We start from the raw sequence: 18,429 nt of genomic DNA on the forward strand, positions 1-18,429 counted from the left end.
GAGAGAGAGAGAGAGAAAGAGAAAGAGAAAGAGAGACTGACTGGCGCAGCTGGCGCAATCCTACCAGGAGCTGCTAGAGTACGTGGATAGACTCCCCAGGCGTGTTGACAAAAGGCATTGGAGGTGCTGACAGCGCAGCGAATTCGCCAACCCCGAGCTCAAGTCGGTCGGCAATTACACCATCGGCCGGCTGATCGGCAAGGGGTCGTTTGGCAAGGTGTATCTGGCGACGCACAAGTTGACGAATGGCTCCAAGGTGCGCCCTCCTCATTCCAACATATCTCATAGGATCATAGGCATCTAGCTTGCCGCTGACAGCACTAGGTCGTCCTCAAGTCTGCGCGAAAAGAGGACTCCAACCTCGCCCGCGAAATCCATCACCACCGCCAATTCATCCATCCGCACATCGCACGCCTCTACGAAGTCATCGTCACCGAGTCGCTCGTCTGGCTCGTCCTGGAGTACTGCCCCGGCGACGAGCTCTACAACTATTTGCTGAAGCATGGACGATTGCCGGTCGAAAAGGTACAAAAAACATTCGCCCAGCTCGTCGGGGCGGTCTGCTACGTCCACCAGCAGCAGTGCGTGCATCGCGATCTGAAGCTGGAGAATATCTTGCTGGATAAGCACGAGAACGTCAAGTTGTGTGATTTCGGGTTTACGAGGGAGTACGAGGGCAAGGCGAATTACCTGCAGACGTTTTGTGGAACGATATGCTACTCTGCTCCAGAGATGCTGAAAGGGGAGAAGTATGCGGGAGAGAAGGTCGACGTCTGGAGTTTGGGTGTGATTCTGTATGCCCTGCTCTGCGGCGAGCTGCCGTTCGATGACGATGACGATAATGTCACGCGGCAGAAGATCCTGACCGAGGAGCCGAATTACCCCGATCATATCCCCCCGGAGGCGCTGAGCTTGCTCAAGTCGCTGCTCTCAAAGCGGCCGATTCTCAGACCCAGCTTGCCCGACATCCTCGCGCACCCTTTCCTCGCCGACTACGCGCCGCAGCAGCAGGAGATTCTGCGCGTGTCCCAGCCGGAGCCGTTCTCCACGCCGCTCGAGAAGGAGACTCTGCATCGGATGCGCTGCGCCGGCGTCGACACCGATTCCGTGGTCGAGAGCGTGCTCGCGCACCGATGCGACGCTCTCGCCGGCTGGTGGGCCCTGCTCATCGAGAAGGAACAGCGCAAGCAGAGAAGGAGGGAACGTAAACGGAGAGAAAGGGAGGCAGAAAATCGGAATTCGAGACGCTTCTCCCAGGCGTCGAGCAGGCTGAATATGCTTGCTACGGTTGAAGAGGCGGGGCAGGTGCCCAAGTTGGGGGATCCGCCGCCGCCGCCGCCGCCGCCGCCGCCGCCGAGGACGAGGGGGAGGAGCGAGAGGAGAAGTGCGCATTATCCTAGTTTGACGATCCCAACTACGCCGGATCTTGAGGACCGATGCAGGGGGCCGCAGAGTCCGGCTGATAGCGAGGTCCCCCCGCCGCCGATTGATAAGGATTCTATCAGGTCGGCGAGCACGAGCCGGCAGAGGAAGCCTATACCCCCGCCAAAGGAGGGCGTCATCCGGAGTGCGCGGTCGAGGGGTTCGACGCTGCACTTGGTAACTACTGGGGACGCGCTGGATCCGAATGTAGGTTGTGGACCGCAGTCTTCTGGGGGTGATGGCAAAAAGGTGAAGAAACGGCCTTCGCACGCCATCATCAACACCTGGAAGAACTGGACGCACTGGCTGTTTGAGAACACGCGCCGGAATAAGCATGCTCGGAAGCGCAACTCCCAGTCCTCTCCGGATTTGTTGGCCAAGACGGCTGGAGGAAAGATCTCCAAATCCAAGGATACCCTCCCCCGTCCGCAGACAAGCAAGTACCCCGTCAGCTCGGCGTCGTCCGCGCCCAAAGCGAGCTTGCCTAAGGGCGTCGTCGCAAACGGGTTCGCTTCCCGCTCTGGGCTCGGCACCTCCTCCTCGGCAAATGCCCCTCCTTTGCAACTCCATCATCAGCCTGTTTCTTCCGGGCTGGGCACCCCGCCTTTGATACCGGGAGCCGGAGGGGCTATGGCAAGAATCCCGCCCGCTTCCAGTTCCTCCGCAAACCGTGATTCCTACCCCAAGCGGCACTCCCTCTCCCCCTCCCCCCTGACCCCCCGCTCGTCGGCCGCAGTCCGCCGCTCCTCCTCTGGAGTGGGCGGCCTCCGCGGCCGCAAGTCCACTTCGTCGAGCATTTCTTCGGTGCGGAGCATCCCGCCTGTGCATCACGCGCATCATCATTCCCATTCGCATTCCAAAGCGAGCTCGACCTCCTCCACGGGAAGTGTGTCTACCAGTGTGAGCAAGACCCCGCTGCATACACGCAGTCCGCATCATAGCGTCAAGGTTTTGCCCGCTACGCCGGGACATGTGCAGGGCGGCCTGCTGCCGAGTAATATCCGGTTGGTGAGGGAGAAGGGGGGACCGCCGTTGGGAATTCCGCTGCCGATCTACACGGGGGAAACGCCGGGTACACCCGTACGGGCGGGGGGAGGTGAGATAGGAGGAGGGGGGATGCAGCCCCCCGGGAGCCCGAATCCTTTCACCGGCGTGGGCGGTGTGATGTTTGCGAAGAGGAAGAGGAATATCTTCAAGGGGCCTATGCTTAGTTTTGCGAGTGTAGGTGCGAGACGGGGGGAGAGGGGGGATGGTATTGTCAGGCATGAGAGGAGCGGGAGTATTGGACGCGGGGTGAGGCAGGGTGCTGCTGGAGGGGAGGGGGCCATTCAGGAGGTGGATGAAGATGAGTATGACCTTGCCGATTCTGCACCCGGAAACCCGTACTCGATGGGTATGAGCGGGACCTTCGGGCCGGGATACAGGGGAAGTTTTCATGCTAGAGGAAGTCAGATTATGGAGGAGGATGAGCCGCTGGACGGTAACGGGCTTGGTGTTGGTGTTGGTGTTGGTGTTGGTGTTGGTGTGGGGGAGGAAGAGGAAGAGATTGAGGAGGTCGATTCTTTTGCTCCTATAGTGAAAGGTCCCGGGGAGATTGTCGAGGAATTAATTTATGAAGAAGGGGAGGAGGTGCCGGCTGTGGTGAGGAGGGTTGGAGATGGGGACGATGCAGGACCCGGGCCGGTGTTTTCGACCCTGGCTGGGGCAGGGAGCGCTGCGGGGCTGGACTCATGCTCGGAGGTTACGATTAAGGGGTGTGTCTCGTCCGTGTTGGGAGGATCTCTGGTTCAGGAGCCGGAGCAGGCGCAGACGGAAGAGGCTCAGCCTCAGACTGGGCTGGCTGAGAGCGAAGGGAAGGGCAAAGGGAAAGAGAAGGAGAAGCCTGCTGAGGTGAAGGGGTTGGCCCCCTCGCCGTTGATTACACCCATGTCAGCGTCAACACCCAGCACGCAACCCCCTTCTCCGATCCAAGCCCAACTTTTGTCCCCGTCTCCGGCTCGTTCTCAGCCTCAACCTCAAGTTAAGGACGAGGAGCAGATCCAGATCCAGATCCAGGTGCCCCCTGTGCCTGCCAAGGACAAGGAGCAGGGTCAGAGTCAGAGTCCCAAGAGCCCCAAGTCTGCCGGGGCTGAAGGTGGGGGGAGTAGTTCCAGTTGACGGTTACTTGCCTGGCGAGGCTTGAGGATGGGGGTTAGCTCGCCGGGCAGTGGGACTACTAAGGAGAAGGGGAAGAGGGGAATGAGAAAGGTTAGTGTTTAGCGGGTGGGGAATTAATTTGAGGCTAGGGATGGTATAAGTTGGTTGTGAGATGGATGGTGTGACTGTGACTGTGGGAGTTGACCAAGGGTGTTTATTGTTTGGAAGTTGTGATGTGCGTTTGGTTAAGAGAAGTTGTCGAGTCAAGTCTAGAGTGTGTCTCTCTTTTTGTTTTTTGTTTTTTGTCTTCCTAACATCGGCTGCTGTCTGTTTACCATTCATCATGTTGTATGATACCTACTGCTCGTCTGTCGTTTTTTTTTTTTTCCCTTTCTGTTGTTTGTTGTCACTAAGAGGTCTCGTCTGGTCTGCATTTCACTTCCCTTTGTCTGTCTATATGGCTTTACTTGCCAACGGAGTCTGGAGTTGGAGAGGGGATCGGAGGATACCATATCACGTTTGCTTCTTCAGTTTCAACATTACTTCTAGATAGCATATCTTGTTTTTGTTTTGTCAGCTATAGCCAGGCTGCTGGTTAGGTAGCTTTTATATCGTATGGGTTCTAGTTTCTATATATATATATATATATATATATAGAAGCTTTTTCAATTCGGACGCCAGATATACCTATCTTTGCTTCTATCTCCTTTATCAAGTATCGGTCACCGATTTCTCACGTCAGGTGCAGATAGCTATATGAGAGCTCAGCGACTGGAAGTAGTTTATCTGAGTAGGCATTGAGCTATTCCTAATTATGGTAGGGAGCTCGGTCTTCCGGAGATGCGGCATGGGTTATGCATGGTATGAGTAATGGGCTAGAAATCCTTGACATTCTGTCGATGTGGATGGAAACCCTTGACATCTGTACCTACACAGACACAAGCACTTCGGAGACTGAGTCTTGAGGATGAGAGTTGGTTGTTCATACTGAACGAAACCCGACAGATTTGTCGTTTACACAAGGGTCATGGAGTTCCTGGCTAAAAAGGCATAAGGCCTATACTTCTCTTTCATGTGGGTTGAGTTTTGTTCAGGCGATACTTGGACTTGATGTTCAGAGCAACAGCTAATACAAGACAACACCAGTTGCACAAGCTCTTTTCTTTTCTTTTCTTTTTCTTTTTTTTTTCAATGATCAAATTATGTGGTTTATTTTTAGAAAAATAAATATTATATTCCTGTTGACAAACCCCTAAATAACCGGCAAAGATTCGCGATCAAGAACAAAAATTCGGCGTCTTAACGCCCAAAAACAAGCCGCCAAGTCTCCTTTTCTCCCCTGCTTCCAGAACTCCAACCCCCTGCAAGCTCAGCGGGAATCACCCCACCAGGCGGCCCCTGGCGGCGTCTCAGCGCGTCGATTGGCTGCGCCGAACATGCGATTGCTCGTCCCATGTCGTCAGAGCCAACAACGCCCTCAGCCTGGGCTTTGGGGACTGGACTGCCCGAGAGGAGGAGCAGGCTGACCCGAAAGTCGACTTTTGAAACAACTTTCTTTTTTCTTTTCTTTTTTTTTTCCCGCATCGATAAGCTTCGCGTCGTTCTTTGTAGACTCGGTTAGGGTCCGGCATTTTTGCCTTTGGAGTCGCTATTTTACATCATCACGGCAGACTTAATAGCACCGGATCTTTTGAGATTTTGCAACGTTTGCGACTTCGACTTGACGAGGCGAGGTGAGACGAGACGAGACGAGACGGGGACTGCGACGACTGCGCTTATTATCTTAACAGCCGCCGTCGATCATCCATTTAGCAGCATATCTATCCGCCTCGATACCTGCGCGACGACATCCATACCTATCTCCCGTTCCATCTCCAACAACCCAAAACTCTCCGTCTCCTAGCGCTACGCCAACCGGCGCAATGGCGCGCCGTCAACACCTAACCCTGACGCTCCTCGGCGTCATGCTTTTCCTCTCCCTCCTCTACATCATGTCCTCCTCTTCCAGCTCACAGTATCCGACCCGTTTTGGCAGCGACTACACACCTCAGCAACAACATGACGCCGTCCATCACGAGCATGAGCACGACCATGCCGGTGATACAGGCAGCGCTGGCAGCGGACTGGGGACGTCCTTTGTGCCGGAGAGTATCCTCCACGGAGGTGCGATCGCGCCTAAGTTGCCTAATGCCACTGCGAGGTTTGTCTTGTCTTCCCTTACCTCCTGTCTGGTGCCCTCCCCCCCCTTTTTCCCCAGGCTGAGCGCTAACGTGGATATGTGTTGTTGTAGAGCCGAGCTAGGCCGCGCCTCGTGGAAACTCCTGCACACGATGATGGCGCGCTTCCCCGAACACCCGACTCCCGACGACCAACTCGCCTTGAAGACATACATCCAGCTCTTTGCGCGGCTCTACCCGTGCGGCGACTGCGCGGCGCACTTTCAGAAGCTGTTGGCCAAGTACCCGCCGCAGACGAGCAGTCGAAACGCGGCGGCTGGCTGGGCGTGCTTCGTGCATAATGAGGTGAATAAGAGACTGCATAAACAGGAGTTTGATTGTAGTAAACTGGGGGATTTTTATGATTGCGGATGTGGGGAGGAGCCAGTAGAGGGGCAGAAGAAAGGAGGGGAGCTCAAGAGGGATTAGGAAGAATGGAGCGGGGAAGTGAAGGAAGGAGGAGATGTGTTAATAGTTGGGAGTTTTGAAGCTTCAAGGTAGTATATGTGTTTTGAGGAAGGGTCGCAATCTGGGTGTATCGGGGTACAATCGCGGAATTAGGCCGCCGCTGTGTACAATTCTTTTTCATTCTAATAGTTAACATACTTTCTGAACGCGTGGTTGTACCACCTCTCACTTGACCTTCACACCCTTCATTACTGAATTACTTGACCCTGACACGGGCCCTCTATACCTGATCCTGATCCTGGTACCTCATGATATGATGAGCACCCTGTTGGCCGATAAGATAAGAAGTGAAACCTCACGTGATCTGCGCGCATGGGCTGCCGCGCCAGGCGGTGGCAGTAGGCTGGGCATGCGTGTGCCAGAGCTGCCTTGAGCTTGAAGCTTTGATGGATGTTGGACAGCTCCAACCATCATCATCACTTGTAGATTTGACCGACCACGACTGCCTCTTCGCGACGAATTTATGCCCGACCGATTCGACACCGTGGATTTCGACTCGACTTCAAAAACAACATAACGAACGAGGAACCAATAGTAATACAACAAAAAAAAACATGGAATTCGGCACGACGGGCTGTCTCAGCGAAGGTCCGTTAGACGCAGTGACACCCCACCTTGGATGGGAGAGGATGAAGGGTTGACACCAAGGCGTAGATGGCATCCATTTGGATATGGATCGGTTGAAGAAGGGTGAGGTGAAGTACGTTTTCGAACTCTCCTTAACTCTCTAGAATTGAGCGACTGACTGACTGTTCCCAGCCTGGGTACCTCGATGTAAGCGCCCCGCGACCCCTCCACGATGCGATGCGAACAATCAATGCCTAACACCCCATAGCATGGCCGTAACATTTAAAGACGGCGTCATCCTGGGTTAGTCAGTTACCATACAGAACCAACCTTTCTCCCCCCTTCTCCCCCCCCCCCTTTTTTTTTTTCTCTCTCCGTATCAGTCCCGACTGACCCATGCTCCCCTCCCCCTCCCCAGGCGCCGACTCCCGCACGACAACCGGCGCATACATTGCGAACCGAGTCACCGATAAGCTGACGCAGGTGCACGACACCATCTGGTGCTGCCGATCCGGTTCGGCAGCCGATACTCAAGCCGTAGCAGACGTCGTCAAGTACCAGCTGGAGTTATTCAGCATGATGAACGGGCGGCCGCCGACGACGCAGACGGCCGCGGCCATCTTTCAGGAGATTTGCTATGCTAACAAGGACATGCTTTCGTACGTCCCCTGATATACACCCAACATGACATGCACTTTCTGTGGGCTACATGTCCTCTTTTTATTGAGGATATACTGACACTACGTTTGCAGAGCCGGCCTAATCATCGCCGGCTGGGACCCCCGCCACGGCGGGCAAGTGTACAGCATACCGCTAGGCGGTTCCCTGCACCGCCAGGCGTATGCGATTGGCGGCTCTGGCTCGACCTATATCTATGGCTACTGCGACGCGCACTGGCGCGAGGGCATGAGCGAGGAGGAGGCGGTGCAATTTGTCAAGGGCGCGCTGCGCGAGGCGATCAAGTGGGATGGTAGCTCGGGCGGTGTCATTCGCATGGTGGTGTTAACGGAGAAGGGCGCGGAGAGGCATTTGTATTTGCCGGATACGGATTATCAGGTTCGGCATGCTTAGGTGCCTGGCGGTCGGGGTTGGGGGTAGACTCGCTTGGGGTTGTTGGCAAAGGCCTGACAGGGTTAATGCGAGTAGGAATGGGAATCATGACTGGGGGGCCTAAGGGCTCAACTGGGAGTCGCGAGGTCTTGGACATTTCGGCATCTATCTAACCTGGTGACGGATTAACAACTGTTGGGATGGTGGGGGGTTCTGTGCCCTCCTAACCAGCTTCACCCTGTCCTGGTGTCCTGGTATCCTCTTCACGGCAAACAAAAAACGACCGACTCGATCCCTTACCGCAGTGACGCTACGAACACACTGATGGTATGGATAGGTGTGAAATGGGCGAATGGCACACACACATCCTTCAGACCGACCTCCCGCCGTCCTCAATTTCTCGCTTCTCCCCCCTAAGAAAGATGGACATGCCTATCCCCCAAAGCGACAAACTCGGACATGCAATGAGATTGACAGCTCAGAGGGGATGAAGAGACAGGCTGTCCTGCGGGCCTGACTTTAATTCCCCTGAATTCCCCCCCCCTCCCCTCCTCCCCCCCTCCCCCTCTCTTCCTCTTGGGCATAGCGCCCTCCTGAAAAGGCCCACGACCTCTCATGCTACGAGCATGATTGCAATCACATTATAAGAGACATATATGCCTGCAGCTTATCTGCAGTCCCATTCCATCAACCTTCTGGTTTTCAGATCTCATCCAGGAGACTCTGAGGACAAAACGTAACACCCTTGCCCTTTGCGATAAGTATGGAAGCGGATTGTGATGGTGCGTGCCCTATGGTCGTGCAAAGTTCCCGTGCCGGCGGAAAAGCACAATGTGCCTGCAGCTCGTCTTCACCTCCATTTGCTTACACCTTGCCCGTGAAAATCTTACTTATGGTACTACTACCCAGCACCCTCGCGATCTAGCTGGGATCCAAGCTCATCTGTAAATGGTTCTTCGAGAGGCAGAACTGAGAGGTTTCTGGTGAAACCGTAGCAGTGGCTGCAGGCCCAAGTCCATAAGTTTTACCCCTCGTATCATCTTACTCGCATAAGTAGCCAGCATTCAGAATTCACTTACTCTAGCTATGGATGACTCTTTCAGAAGCCCTCAGCTCTCCTCAGCTCACCGTTGAGGTTGTAATGCAGCCCAGGCATTGCCTTAAGTACCTATACGAGCCCCCTAGCGACCAACCTATATAACCTTTCCTTTCCTCGCCGAAGACATCGGTGCGCTCCTCCATACACACACATATCCAGCCAGTCGGATCCCGCCCACGGCAGTCAGCAGCGTTTTCCTTTCTGTCTCTCTCAGCTAACATTTCTCTCAAGGAAAATGCGGTTTGTCAAGGTTTCTCCACGGAACCATGGATGTGGTGCAGTCGGGTTCCGAAAGTTCTTCGCCGTGGCATGTCCCGGCCTGGCCTAGGGCCATGCAGATGCAGGTACAGCTGGCATGGGTGCCATCCCACCATCAGTAGCTTGGAGGGACGCCACAGCTTCTGCTCGCTGTGGAGAGAGAGCCCTGTGGGAAAGACAAAGAGTATTCTGCTCTGTAAGCGCCCGCTGAGCTGGAAAAAAAAAAAAAACAGAGGATTTGACCTCGCAGTAGATAGGGCTGAAATCTAAAGTTTGTACCCGAAGACCCTCGGCCCTGCAATGACGTGATTAGGCGGTGAGCAGTTCAGTAGGGAGATCTAGCACTCCATTTTAGAAGAGGTTGGTGGAGTGTGCCACAACTGGAGAATGGAGGTTGAAAAGGGACATGTTCCATTAAACGTTGGAGTGGAAATCTCCAGCAGGAGGGGCTTGGCAGGGGTGGGGATCAAAGAGAGAGAGAGAGAGAGAGGGATGGATGGGAAATCTGAACTTCTGGGACCATGAAAACTTGTGAGTTGAATGAGGAAATCTCTCCTCGTGCAAGTCAACCCTTGGGAGAGGTCCTCACAAACATCCCAATCGGCATTGGCATCCCACGTCCCTTAAAATGACCGATGAGTGAGAGCCTGCCACGAAGACATGCATCATGAAAGAATCCCAGTCCACTCAAGTCGGGATAGGAAGCGTTGTGGGAGACGAGCGGTGAAGAAAGCACAGGCAAAGCTCCAAACTGCAGCAGCCGACGATTCGGCACCGGCAGGCAGCCCCGCCCCCATTCGCTGCGTCGCAGTCGCAGTGCTGTCCACCACTCACTGTCCATAGCTCGCTCAAAAACTCGAGGTCGCCCTCTTGGCCCCTCGTGGGAGCGTCGCGCGCTGGGATTGGTCGATTCTTGAGTTCGAGCGTCGGCTGGAATCTCAATTTTTAAATCTTCAGGTGATCAATAAACAATAGCACTGTACTATGTAAGATGGCACAATGGCATGTTTGTGATCTGGCGATCTCGTTGTCAAGACCTGTCTCCCCCGCAACAACTCGGGATTCCCTGATCTCTGGGTCTTCTTGTCATCCCATCTGATCCGGGGGGGCATCTCGAGAAGTCCAGGAGAGAGAGAGAGAGAGAGAGAGAGAGAGAGAGAGAGAGAGAGGAGGGAGGGAGGGGAGGGATCGGGGCTGCCCGGCTGGATGGCGTTGGTGGATTGGCAGAGCAGCGTTCCATGGATCCAGCACGTCAATGCCGGTGGGCCTCGGGAGTGTCCATGATGGGCTGGTCAGACCGGGCCTTTTACTGGGTGGTGGTGAATGTTGACAGGAGAGGAGAGGATTGGAGGGCCTCTGCGTGTGAATGGAGAAGAAGATATCATCATTGCTATCGATATAAATGTAATTGTGACAATTTAAAAGTTTACAGGATTTCCAAATTCCTAACCCCATGAAAGAACTTTGAAAAAAAAAAAAAGAAAGCGAGAATGATGATCTGCAACCCTCAAGCACAGCGGCCGTGGATCAGATGCAGCTGGGGTACTGGCTCACACGTGGCAAGGGGAACAAGGCTAAGGTGGCAGTTCAGGTGGCCCGCCAAGCTCACGTTATCGCAGCCAATGGGGTCATCGCACGGCCTGCTCCTGATATGATAAAGCAATCATGCCGGGGGTCTGGGCACTCCAGTGAAGACTGATTGCTGGAGGAATGGATGGATGACTTTTGTATTGATGTACATCCATTCCATTTCTGAGATTTTGAGATTGTCGACATCAGGTCGACTTTGAGTCCAGTGTTTCCCAGGCTACCACAAGCAGCAAGCAGCGTCGAGGCCTGGTGAATTAGGCCAACAGCACGAAATCAAACACTCAACTTGAAAAAAAAAAAAACAAGAAAAAGAAAATACAGCGAAGCAATCGTGCTCTCGCCGAGTCAGAAATTCAGCAATCAACCACTCACACTCGCGCTTAGCCTTCTTCATCCCCTCAGTCCTCACACAGCCATCGCCGACAACTCCTGCCCGACGCTTCATAGCCCTGAGTCTTGCACGACCTTCCCATCTCGCCATCCCGCCACTTGAGGCCTCACGATTAGCCCTCCTTTTTACTTGACTTAACTCCCTCGACTCGCATGCGCGCAAGTGTGCAGACACCTTGGTAAGTCTTCTTTTCGTCTGGCTTCTGACCCGGATGACGTCGCCCCCGACTCCGACATGACTTAATTCATGCCACTTTGCGACCCTACAAACTGTCCCCAACCGACGACGACGACGACGACAACGACGACGACAACGACGACGACAACGACGACGCCATCTCCTGAATACGTGCATGCCTGTGAATGCATTTTGTGCTTTGTCCGCTTTGTCACCAACAGCTCTTTACATTACATTCCCCAAAATTTCCTCGCTGACAGCATCCTTGGATTCACCTCGCCCTCCGTGCCAGTGCCGGCCCTTTATCGTGCCAAAACTTGCATTTGCTAACACTGATGCGACGCTGCAGCCGCTAGCCCTCCAGCCGAAAGAGAGACCTCGATCCCGCAGCGACAGCAGCAGCCCGTTATCTCGGCCGCACAGCCACTGATAAGCCCGACCGCTTTGCAACTTCTCCTCCTCTTCCTAGGAGTAGAGACAACCACCATGGCCGCCATCATCGGCGACGTTTTCGACTCGTCGGCACGCTTTGGTGTCATCCGCGGCCACTCTCACTCCCACGACATCGATCTCTGCGGGCAGCGCTCCGTCAGCCGATCTCGCGACCGCGACCGCGATGCCCAGTCCCACAACACCCCGCGCCCAACCGCGCCCAGCCCAAGGAGACACGCCCACACACATGCGCCCTTCGCCATCATGCCCATGACTTGGAGAGACTCTGATACTCAAGCCGCGCCCAAATCCCGCATTCCCTCGCCGCCGCCTTCATCGTCGTGTTCGTCGTCGTCGCAGACAGATGCGCAGACTGTTAGGAATGAGGTACCATCAGATACGACCAGCGCTGTCTTTTCCGAGTCATCAACGACATCCTCCTCATCGGCATCAGAAGCGCCCACTGTGGTCGCCGTCCCCGCAAAAAGCATACCTTCCCCAGACCATGACCGTGCCCCGGCATGGGCTTCTTCAACAACTACCCAGTCCATCCCCATCCCTCTCTCAGTAGCTGAGCCAGTACCCCCGCAACAAACCACTATCCGCGTGCGCGACATCGCACACATCACCAGCCTGGTGAAATCCGGTACCCTCTCGGCCTCCGGGCCAGGGACCCTGAATGATCCTCCTTTGCAGCAAATGAAGTACGACATCTCGGCGATGCCCATCGCAGATATCATCGAGATGATTGCCGCTTTGCTCACGAAGATTACGACTACAAACGACATGGCTGCCGATGTCCCAGGTCACCATCATCGTGGGGCCAGGAATTTACGCCATAGCAAAAAAGGGGGGGATAAAGATGGGAGTGTATCCCCCCTTGCGAGCTCGGTGTTGGCCTTCCATGGGAAGAATATCCCCGCTATCACGATACTCAGCTATCTTACGCGCATCCATAAGTACTGCCCGACGACGTTTGAGGTGTTTCTGAGCTTACTGGTGTATTTTGATCGGATGACGGAGCGGGTGAATCAGATGGTTACGGAGGTGGTCAGGGCGAGAGAGAGCAATAAAACGGCAAAACAGAGGGAGCCGCCTGATCATGATCGGGAGGATAAGATGGAGGTGGAGACGGTGAGCGTGGAGGGGGCCGAGGATTTGATTGATGATGAGGACGAGGAACAACAAGGGGAGGGCGATGGGCAGGAGAGGGAGATGACGTATTTTGTGGTCGACTCGTTCAACATCCATCGCTTGATTATTGCTGGCGTGACATGCGCGAGCAAGTTCTTTTCGGATGTGTTTTATACGAATTCGAGATATGCGAAGGTATGTTTTTTGTTGTTGTTATTGTTATTGTTGTTGTTGTTGTTGTTGTTGTTTTCTCTCTAACCTTTCCAACTTTACGACTTCATTTGGGCTTTTGTTCGCCTTGGCTACTTGTAGCGTTTGCCTTATGGAGCCAGATCGGGATTGAAGAGTTCATAATGGATTGTGTCGTTTGGAAAGGTTACTTTTCCCAGGTTAGAAGGTATGCTAACTTCTTCTGTCCAGGTCGGCGGGTTGCCTCTAGCAGAACTCAACCACCTTGAGCTGCAGTTCCTTTTGCTCAACGACTTCCGCTTAGCTGTGCCTGTTGAGGACCTCGAGGCGTATGCGACTATGCTTGTTGAGTTTTATGCGAGGGAGGTGATTTGTGCTAAGTTGGGGCGTTCTTCTTAACGTCTTACCTATTGAAGAGGGTTCTAGATGGATCCAGGAAAGAATGAGGGTAATACCCAGGTGTAGACCGTAGGAATGGCGGGGGGTAATGGAAGATTGGAAGGGGGTAAATAGAGGTGTTTGGGTCTTGTTTATCTACCTACATTACAGGGCTTAGAACGTGGGCGTGGATGGAATGGAGGGAGGAAGACTCCTTTAGGGAGGGGAGAGGATATTATCCCCACTTTCTTCTCTTCTTGTTATGTGTGTATGGTTGGTTTGGTTGTATGTTATGTTGAAATCTGTATTGATGACGACTCTGGAGGGGAGAGAAGAGCGGAGGGGGATGATACCTCGCGGCAGCAGAGCAGCTGGAGGATGAGGGAGTAGTAATTCTGGCTTTGGTTTGATCATGACAACAGACGAGACAATGACGATTACGATGATCATGACCGTATGATAGGCACACAGGCAGATGGAGGATTAGAGAATGGATGAATGAATGGAGGAGAGGTTTATTAAGAGGATTAAGGTGCCTACCTCGACGTGGACATAATTACATTCTGTGAGACGAACCGACAGACAGACAGACTATTACAGGAGAAGGAGGATAAATGTATATTTTTCTTTTTTTTGTTTTTTTTTTTTGTTCTCGTAGGTGTATCCCCACACATTGTCACTTGACCAAGTAAGTAAAACAACCGCCTGTCCCATCTCCCTTTTAAGTATCTTAGCATAGTTAACCCACAACATGACGAAACCCCTGATTTCTAGAACAACGGGTGTTCATCCCATGTCTGCCATTTTCTAAAGTGGCAATGAAGTCATCATCCGCTCTATATCCTCCCTCCCCTGACTGGTGACTGCCGGTTCTCTCTTGCTCCGATGAAGTGAGACATGTGATACGTTGAACAATGTAGACAGACGCAAGTGTCCGTTATTTCTTGAGATATAGATATCCAAAACGATACGACATTCGTCGAAGACAATTGTTGGATTCCATGTATGTCTTGCCTGTCCAGGCTTGACCGCCAATGACCTCCTGGTCTGAAATTCAAGACTTACGCGGAGTTGTTGTTACTCTCGACTGGCTGGCTGGCTGGCTGACTGACTGACTGACTGACTGACTGTTGAGCTAGGTGATATCATCGCTTGCTTCTTACGTCCCTACTTAACTGATTACTTCACCGAGTCCCTCGAACTGCAGACTTGTCCGATAAACATGACGGGTAGCACTCAAGCCAGGACAGGTCCCATCCAAGAGAGCCCTCAGGGGTAAACCATGCATGCCCCCTGAGTTCCGACTCTGTTCCGATCTTCACTAACAGCTTCCCACACTGACAGACAAACACAGATCGACACGAACGGCGCCTCCAGCCATCTCGAAAAAGGCGTCTCCCACCACGAACACGTCCATCCAATCCCTCCTGCTAACCAGACTCTTGAAGACCGGTACATCCCCATCTTCCTCTCCAGCCCTTTCCCCTCCTTTTTCCCTGTCTCCCAATTACTTAACAGTCTATCGCTGACCACAACACGCCGGACAGCCTCCGAAACCCTTTCGCTAACATTCCCCTCCCTGACCTCCTCTCGCAAACCTCCTCCTTCGCCACTGGCTACTCCCTCTCCTCCCACACATTCCTCCTACAAAAGGCAGCCTTACTTGTTCAAAATGGTCCCGACAACTTTCCTCGCGACGACATCCCCCCCTCCCTGGCCCTCACGAACGACGACCGTGCCATCTTGGCCAAGGAAGCCTGCCATCCGTGGAGGTCTCTCCCCCCCAGACTTATCCTAACAGTCATTGTCTGCTCGATTGGCGCTGCCCTCCAAGGATGGGACCAAACCGGTTCGAATGGGGCAACAATCTTCTTCCCTTCTGTCTACGGCATCGAGTCGTCCTCTGTTCGGGACAGGTTGTTAGTCGGGCTGGTCAACGCCGCGCCTTATATCGGGAGCGCACTTCTAGGATGCTGGTTGGCGGACCCTATGGCCAACCTCACCGTCCGAGGCAGAGGATTGGGACGGAGGGGCGTGATATTTGTGTCGGGGAACCTGTGTCTTTGGCCGGTGTTGGGGAGCGCGTTTTGTCAGAGCTGGGGGCAGCAGTTGGGGTGTAGGCTTGTCATGGGGGTCGGGATGGGACTGAAGGGGGCGACCGTGCCGGTTTGGGCGGCGGAGAATGTACCTGCGCGTGTAAGGGGGGCGTTGGTTATGACTTGGCGTGAGTTCTCCTCCTTAAGAGTTTGGAGATGATGGTGGTGATGGCTAATGAGAGTCGCAGAGCTTTGGACTGCGTTCGGGATCTTTCTGGGGACGGCGTTTAATTTGGCCGTGTTCCATGTTCCAGAAATTAACTGGAGGCTGATGCTGGGTAAGCGCTTACTCCAATTGATTCTTGTCGTTGTCAATATATTCCTTTTTTTTCTCCCTCTTCCTATTTGTATCGCATCTTTTTTTTCTTTGTTTTCCTTTTTCTCCGTGTTCTGCCTCTTTTACTTTCTCTCTCTGTAATCTGCTCACTCACCCTCCCAGGTGCCCCTCTCCTCCCAGCAATCCCCCTCCTCGCCCTGCTCTACCTCTGCCCCGAATCCCCCCGCTGGCTCATGAAACACTCCCTCTACGCCGAAGCCTTCTCCTCCCTCCTGCACCTCCGCCCCTCCCCTCTCCTCGCCGCCCGCGACCTCATCCTCATCCACGCGCAGCTCGACCTCGAGTCCTCTCTAGTGCCCACACACCAAACCTACCTCCAACGCCTAACCGACCTCTTCACCATCCCCCGCATCCGCTTTGCAACCCTCGCCTCCACAACCGTAATGCTCGCCCAGCAACTCTCCGGCATCAACATCATCGCCTTCTACTCCACAACTCTCTTCCTGCAGGCCGGTCATACTCCTTTCAAAGCATTGTTAGCGAGTCTCGGCTTCGGCGCAATCAACCTCCTCTTTGCTCTTCCGGCCCTCAAGACCATCGACTCCTTTGGCCGCCGCGCCCTTTTGCTGGCCACATTCCCGCATACAACCTGGTCTCTACTGGGAGCCGGCTTATCCGCCGCCCTGATCGCCCCCGACAAACCAGAGCGTATGATCCTCGTCGCCCTCTTCGTCTACCTCTTCGCAGCCTTCTATGCCCCCGGCTGCGGCCCCGTCCCCTTCGTTTACTCCGCCGAAGTCTTCCCTCTCTCACACCGGGAAGTCGGCATGGGTTTCGCGGTGGCAGTATGCTTGGCTGGGGCGGCAATTCTGGCGATCACGTTTCCTTTTCTGTTGGAGAAGGCTGGGGTGGGAGGAGCGTTTGGCGTGTATGCCGGGTTGAATGTGGTTGCGGGGGTGATGGTTTGGTTGGGGGTGCCGGAGACGAAGAGACGGACGTTGGAGGAGTTGGATGGGGTGTTTGAGGGGGGTGTGGGTGGTTTTGTGAAGGGAAGGGTTAGCAGGTTGGTAAGGTTTGGGAGAGGATGATGGGGAGGGTTTTGTGATGATGTTGGTGTACTAGTACGAATGGTTTTCGAAGTTCTACTCTAACAAGCTTAAGAGAGGGACAACAAATTTGCTCCTGAACGGGGACTCGGAGCCCCTGAATCTGTGAGTCGCGGGGCTGGGCACCAAGGTATGGCCATCACTTGTTCATCGTGAACAGATATGAGGGAAATCTGGGCTGGCATCTAAGGCCTAGCAGTGGGAAATAAAACTTATCTATATTTATACACAACTATTGAAACTTACCAGCCATTTCCTTATTACACCGGAAACTATATCAGGAGTAGGCATTCCAATGACGTGGTGTACATCCGTGCTACACTATATACTGTAAAGATGAGAAAACACCAAAACACTCACTGCCCTTGCAAGCTATGATCATAGACTTATGTGCTCCGTTTCCTGTGACAGACGAATACACAGCTGGTTGGTAGGCACTGGACTTCATTGAATGTGACCCCCAGATGTGCGAACCACGAGGCGATATCTAGGCGAAGGCATTTATATTCTCAAGCCTCCAGAATAAGATCTCCGAACCCCCGACTGCTCGGCATTACTGGTTGAAACTGTACAGCTAACGTGTCGATTTACCAATCATTGGGCTCGCAGGGCAGGAGTCTGTTCTGTTCCACTCGAGTCCTGTCATCATGGTTTCATGAACATGCTTTTCAAGTCATGTCCCCGTAACTTATGCCTGTCAAGGTGTCCGCAGGGCTTTCTCGGAAGGATATAGTACTGAAGAGCAGTTGGACTATGGCCTAGTTGGAAGAACGGACATGAGCAGGTACGCAGCAACAGTCAGGTCTTAGAAAATGAATCTCATACCACACTGCTGAAGTATAACCTCCCATCTTTGTTTTCTCTCATAGGTATTTGCCATTCCCGTCTTTCACTCGGTTACTCGGTAACTGTATCCCTGTATTCGGCATAATAGTGGACTGGCAACGTTTCCGGTCTCCCCTTACGGCCTGTGCAGCTTGCGGAGTTCGCCGCCCAAATGAGCCAACGTTTCATCCCTCTGAGGCTATCAAGCCCATGAAACTCTCCGAGTCCAAGTCCGAGAAACACCGAGCAGAGGTTCACTGCCACCATGAACTGTGGGCATAACAAATCGAGTTTGTTCAGCTCTCAGTCTAGGCTTGCCTGGCATAACAGGTACATGTCGGCGTGTTCAATATGGGCTAACACCATAGACTCCAGTCAGAGGACACTTCAGGCTGGAGGTCTATCTCTGGATATAGGATCCAAGCCAGGAGTTGCGATCAGGCCCATGGTAAACCATAACATGGACGTATAAAATGTGATGAAGGCTTTCACTGGGGCCTGGATCAGTGTAAAGCACTTATTTTGCAACCCTGGGACTAGCATCACAATCTTGTACATGTGTCTTTCCCACCGGACAGCTGGACTGAAACATTCAGTGAAGGATTCGAAAGCAAGCGT

General features: G+C 53.5%; 4 protein-coding genes across 4 annotated transcripts in view; all 4 read left to right on the forward strand.

Moving 5' to 3' along the window:
• The window catches only part of CTHT_0000080 (uncharacterized protein), a gene marked incomplete at both ends in the record, with an annotated part of 3,705 nt that extends 126 nt beyond the window's left edge, over positions 1 to 3,579 (forward strand). Inside the window, 3 exons of the mRNA XM_006690500.1 lie at positions 68 to 78; positions 139 to 256; positions 325 to 3,579. Coding sequence (XP_006690563.1) covers positions 68 to 78; positions 139 to 256; positions 325 to 3,579 — 3,384 coding nt within the window. The remainder of the gene's footprint in view (positions 1 to 67; positions 79 to 138; positions 257 to 324) is intronic.
• Positions 3,580 to 5,480: 1,901 nt separating this feature from the next.
• CTHT_0000090 (FAD-dependent sulfhydryl oxidase-like protein) lies at positions 5,481 to 6,203 on the forward strand (the record flags this gene model as incomplete). The annotated part of the gene is made up of 2 exons (XM_006690501.1): positions 5,481 to 5,758; positions 5,849 to 6,203. The coding sequence occupies 2 exons, from the start codon at positions 5,481 to 5,483 to the stop codon at positions 6,201 to 6,203; spliced, it is 633 nt and encodes a 210-aa protein (XP_006690564.1).
• Positions 6,204 to 6,796: 593 nt separating this feature from the next.
• On the forward strand, positions 6,797 to 7,880 carry CTHT_0000100 (uncharacterized protein; the record flags this gene model as incomplete). Its single annotated transcript, XM_006690502.1, has 6 exons — positions 6,797 to 6,830; positions 6,897 to 6,942; positions 7,002 to 7,016; positions 7,078 to 7,112; positions 7,228 to 7,468; positions 7,562 to 7,880. 6 exons carry the CDS (start codon positions 6,797 to 6,799, stop codon positions 7,878 to 7,880), a joined length of 690 nt encoding a protein of 229 aa, XP_006690565.1.
• A 3,469-nt stretch (positions 7,881 to 11,349) lies between these two features.
• Positions 11,350 to 17,066, forward strand: CTHT_0000110 (putative glycogen storage control protein; the record flags this gene model as incomplete). Its single annotated transcript, XM_006690503.1, has 9 exons — positions 11,350 to 11,375; positions 11,731 to 13,135; positions 13,361 to 13,458; positions 13,930 to 13,961; positions 14,647 to 14,782; positions 14,852 to 14,959; positions 15,055 to 15,731; positions 16,043 to 16,943; positions 17,042 to 17,066. 9 exons carry the CDS (start codon positions 11,350 to 11,352, stop codon positions 17,064 to 17,066), a joined length of 3,408 nt encoding a protein of 1,135 aa, XP_006690566.1.
• Positions 17,067 to 18,429: the final 1,363 nt, after the last annotated feature.

Source organism: Thermochaetoides thermophila, assembly GCF_000221225.1.
Source record: "Thermochaetoides thermophila DSM 1495 unplaced genomic scaffold scf7180000011801, whole genome shotgun sequence".
Classification (NCBI taxonomy): Eukaryota; Fungi; Ascomycota; class Sordariomycetes; order Sordariales; family Chaetomiaceae; genus Thermochaetoides; species Thermochaetoides thermophila.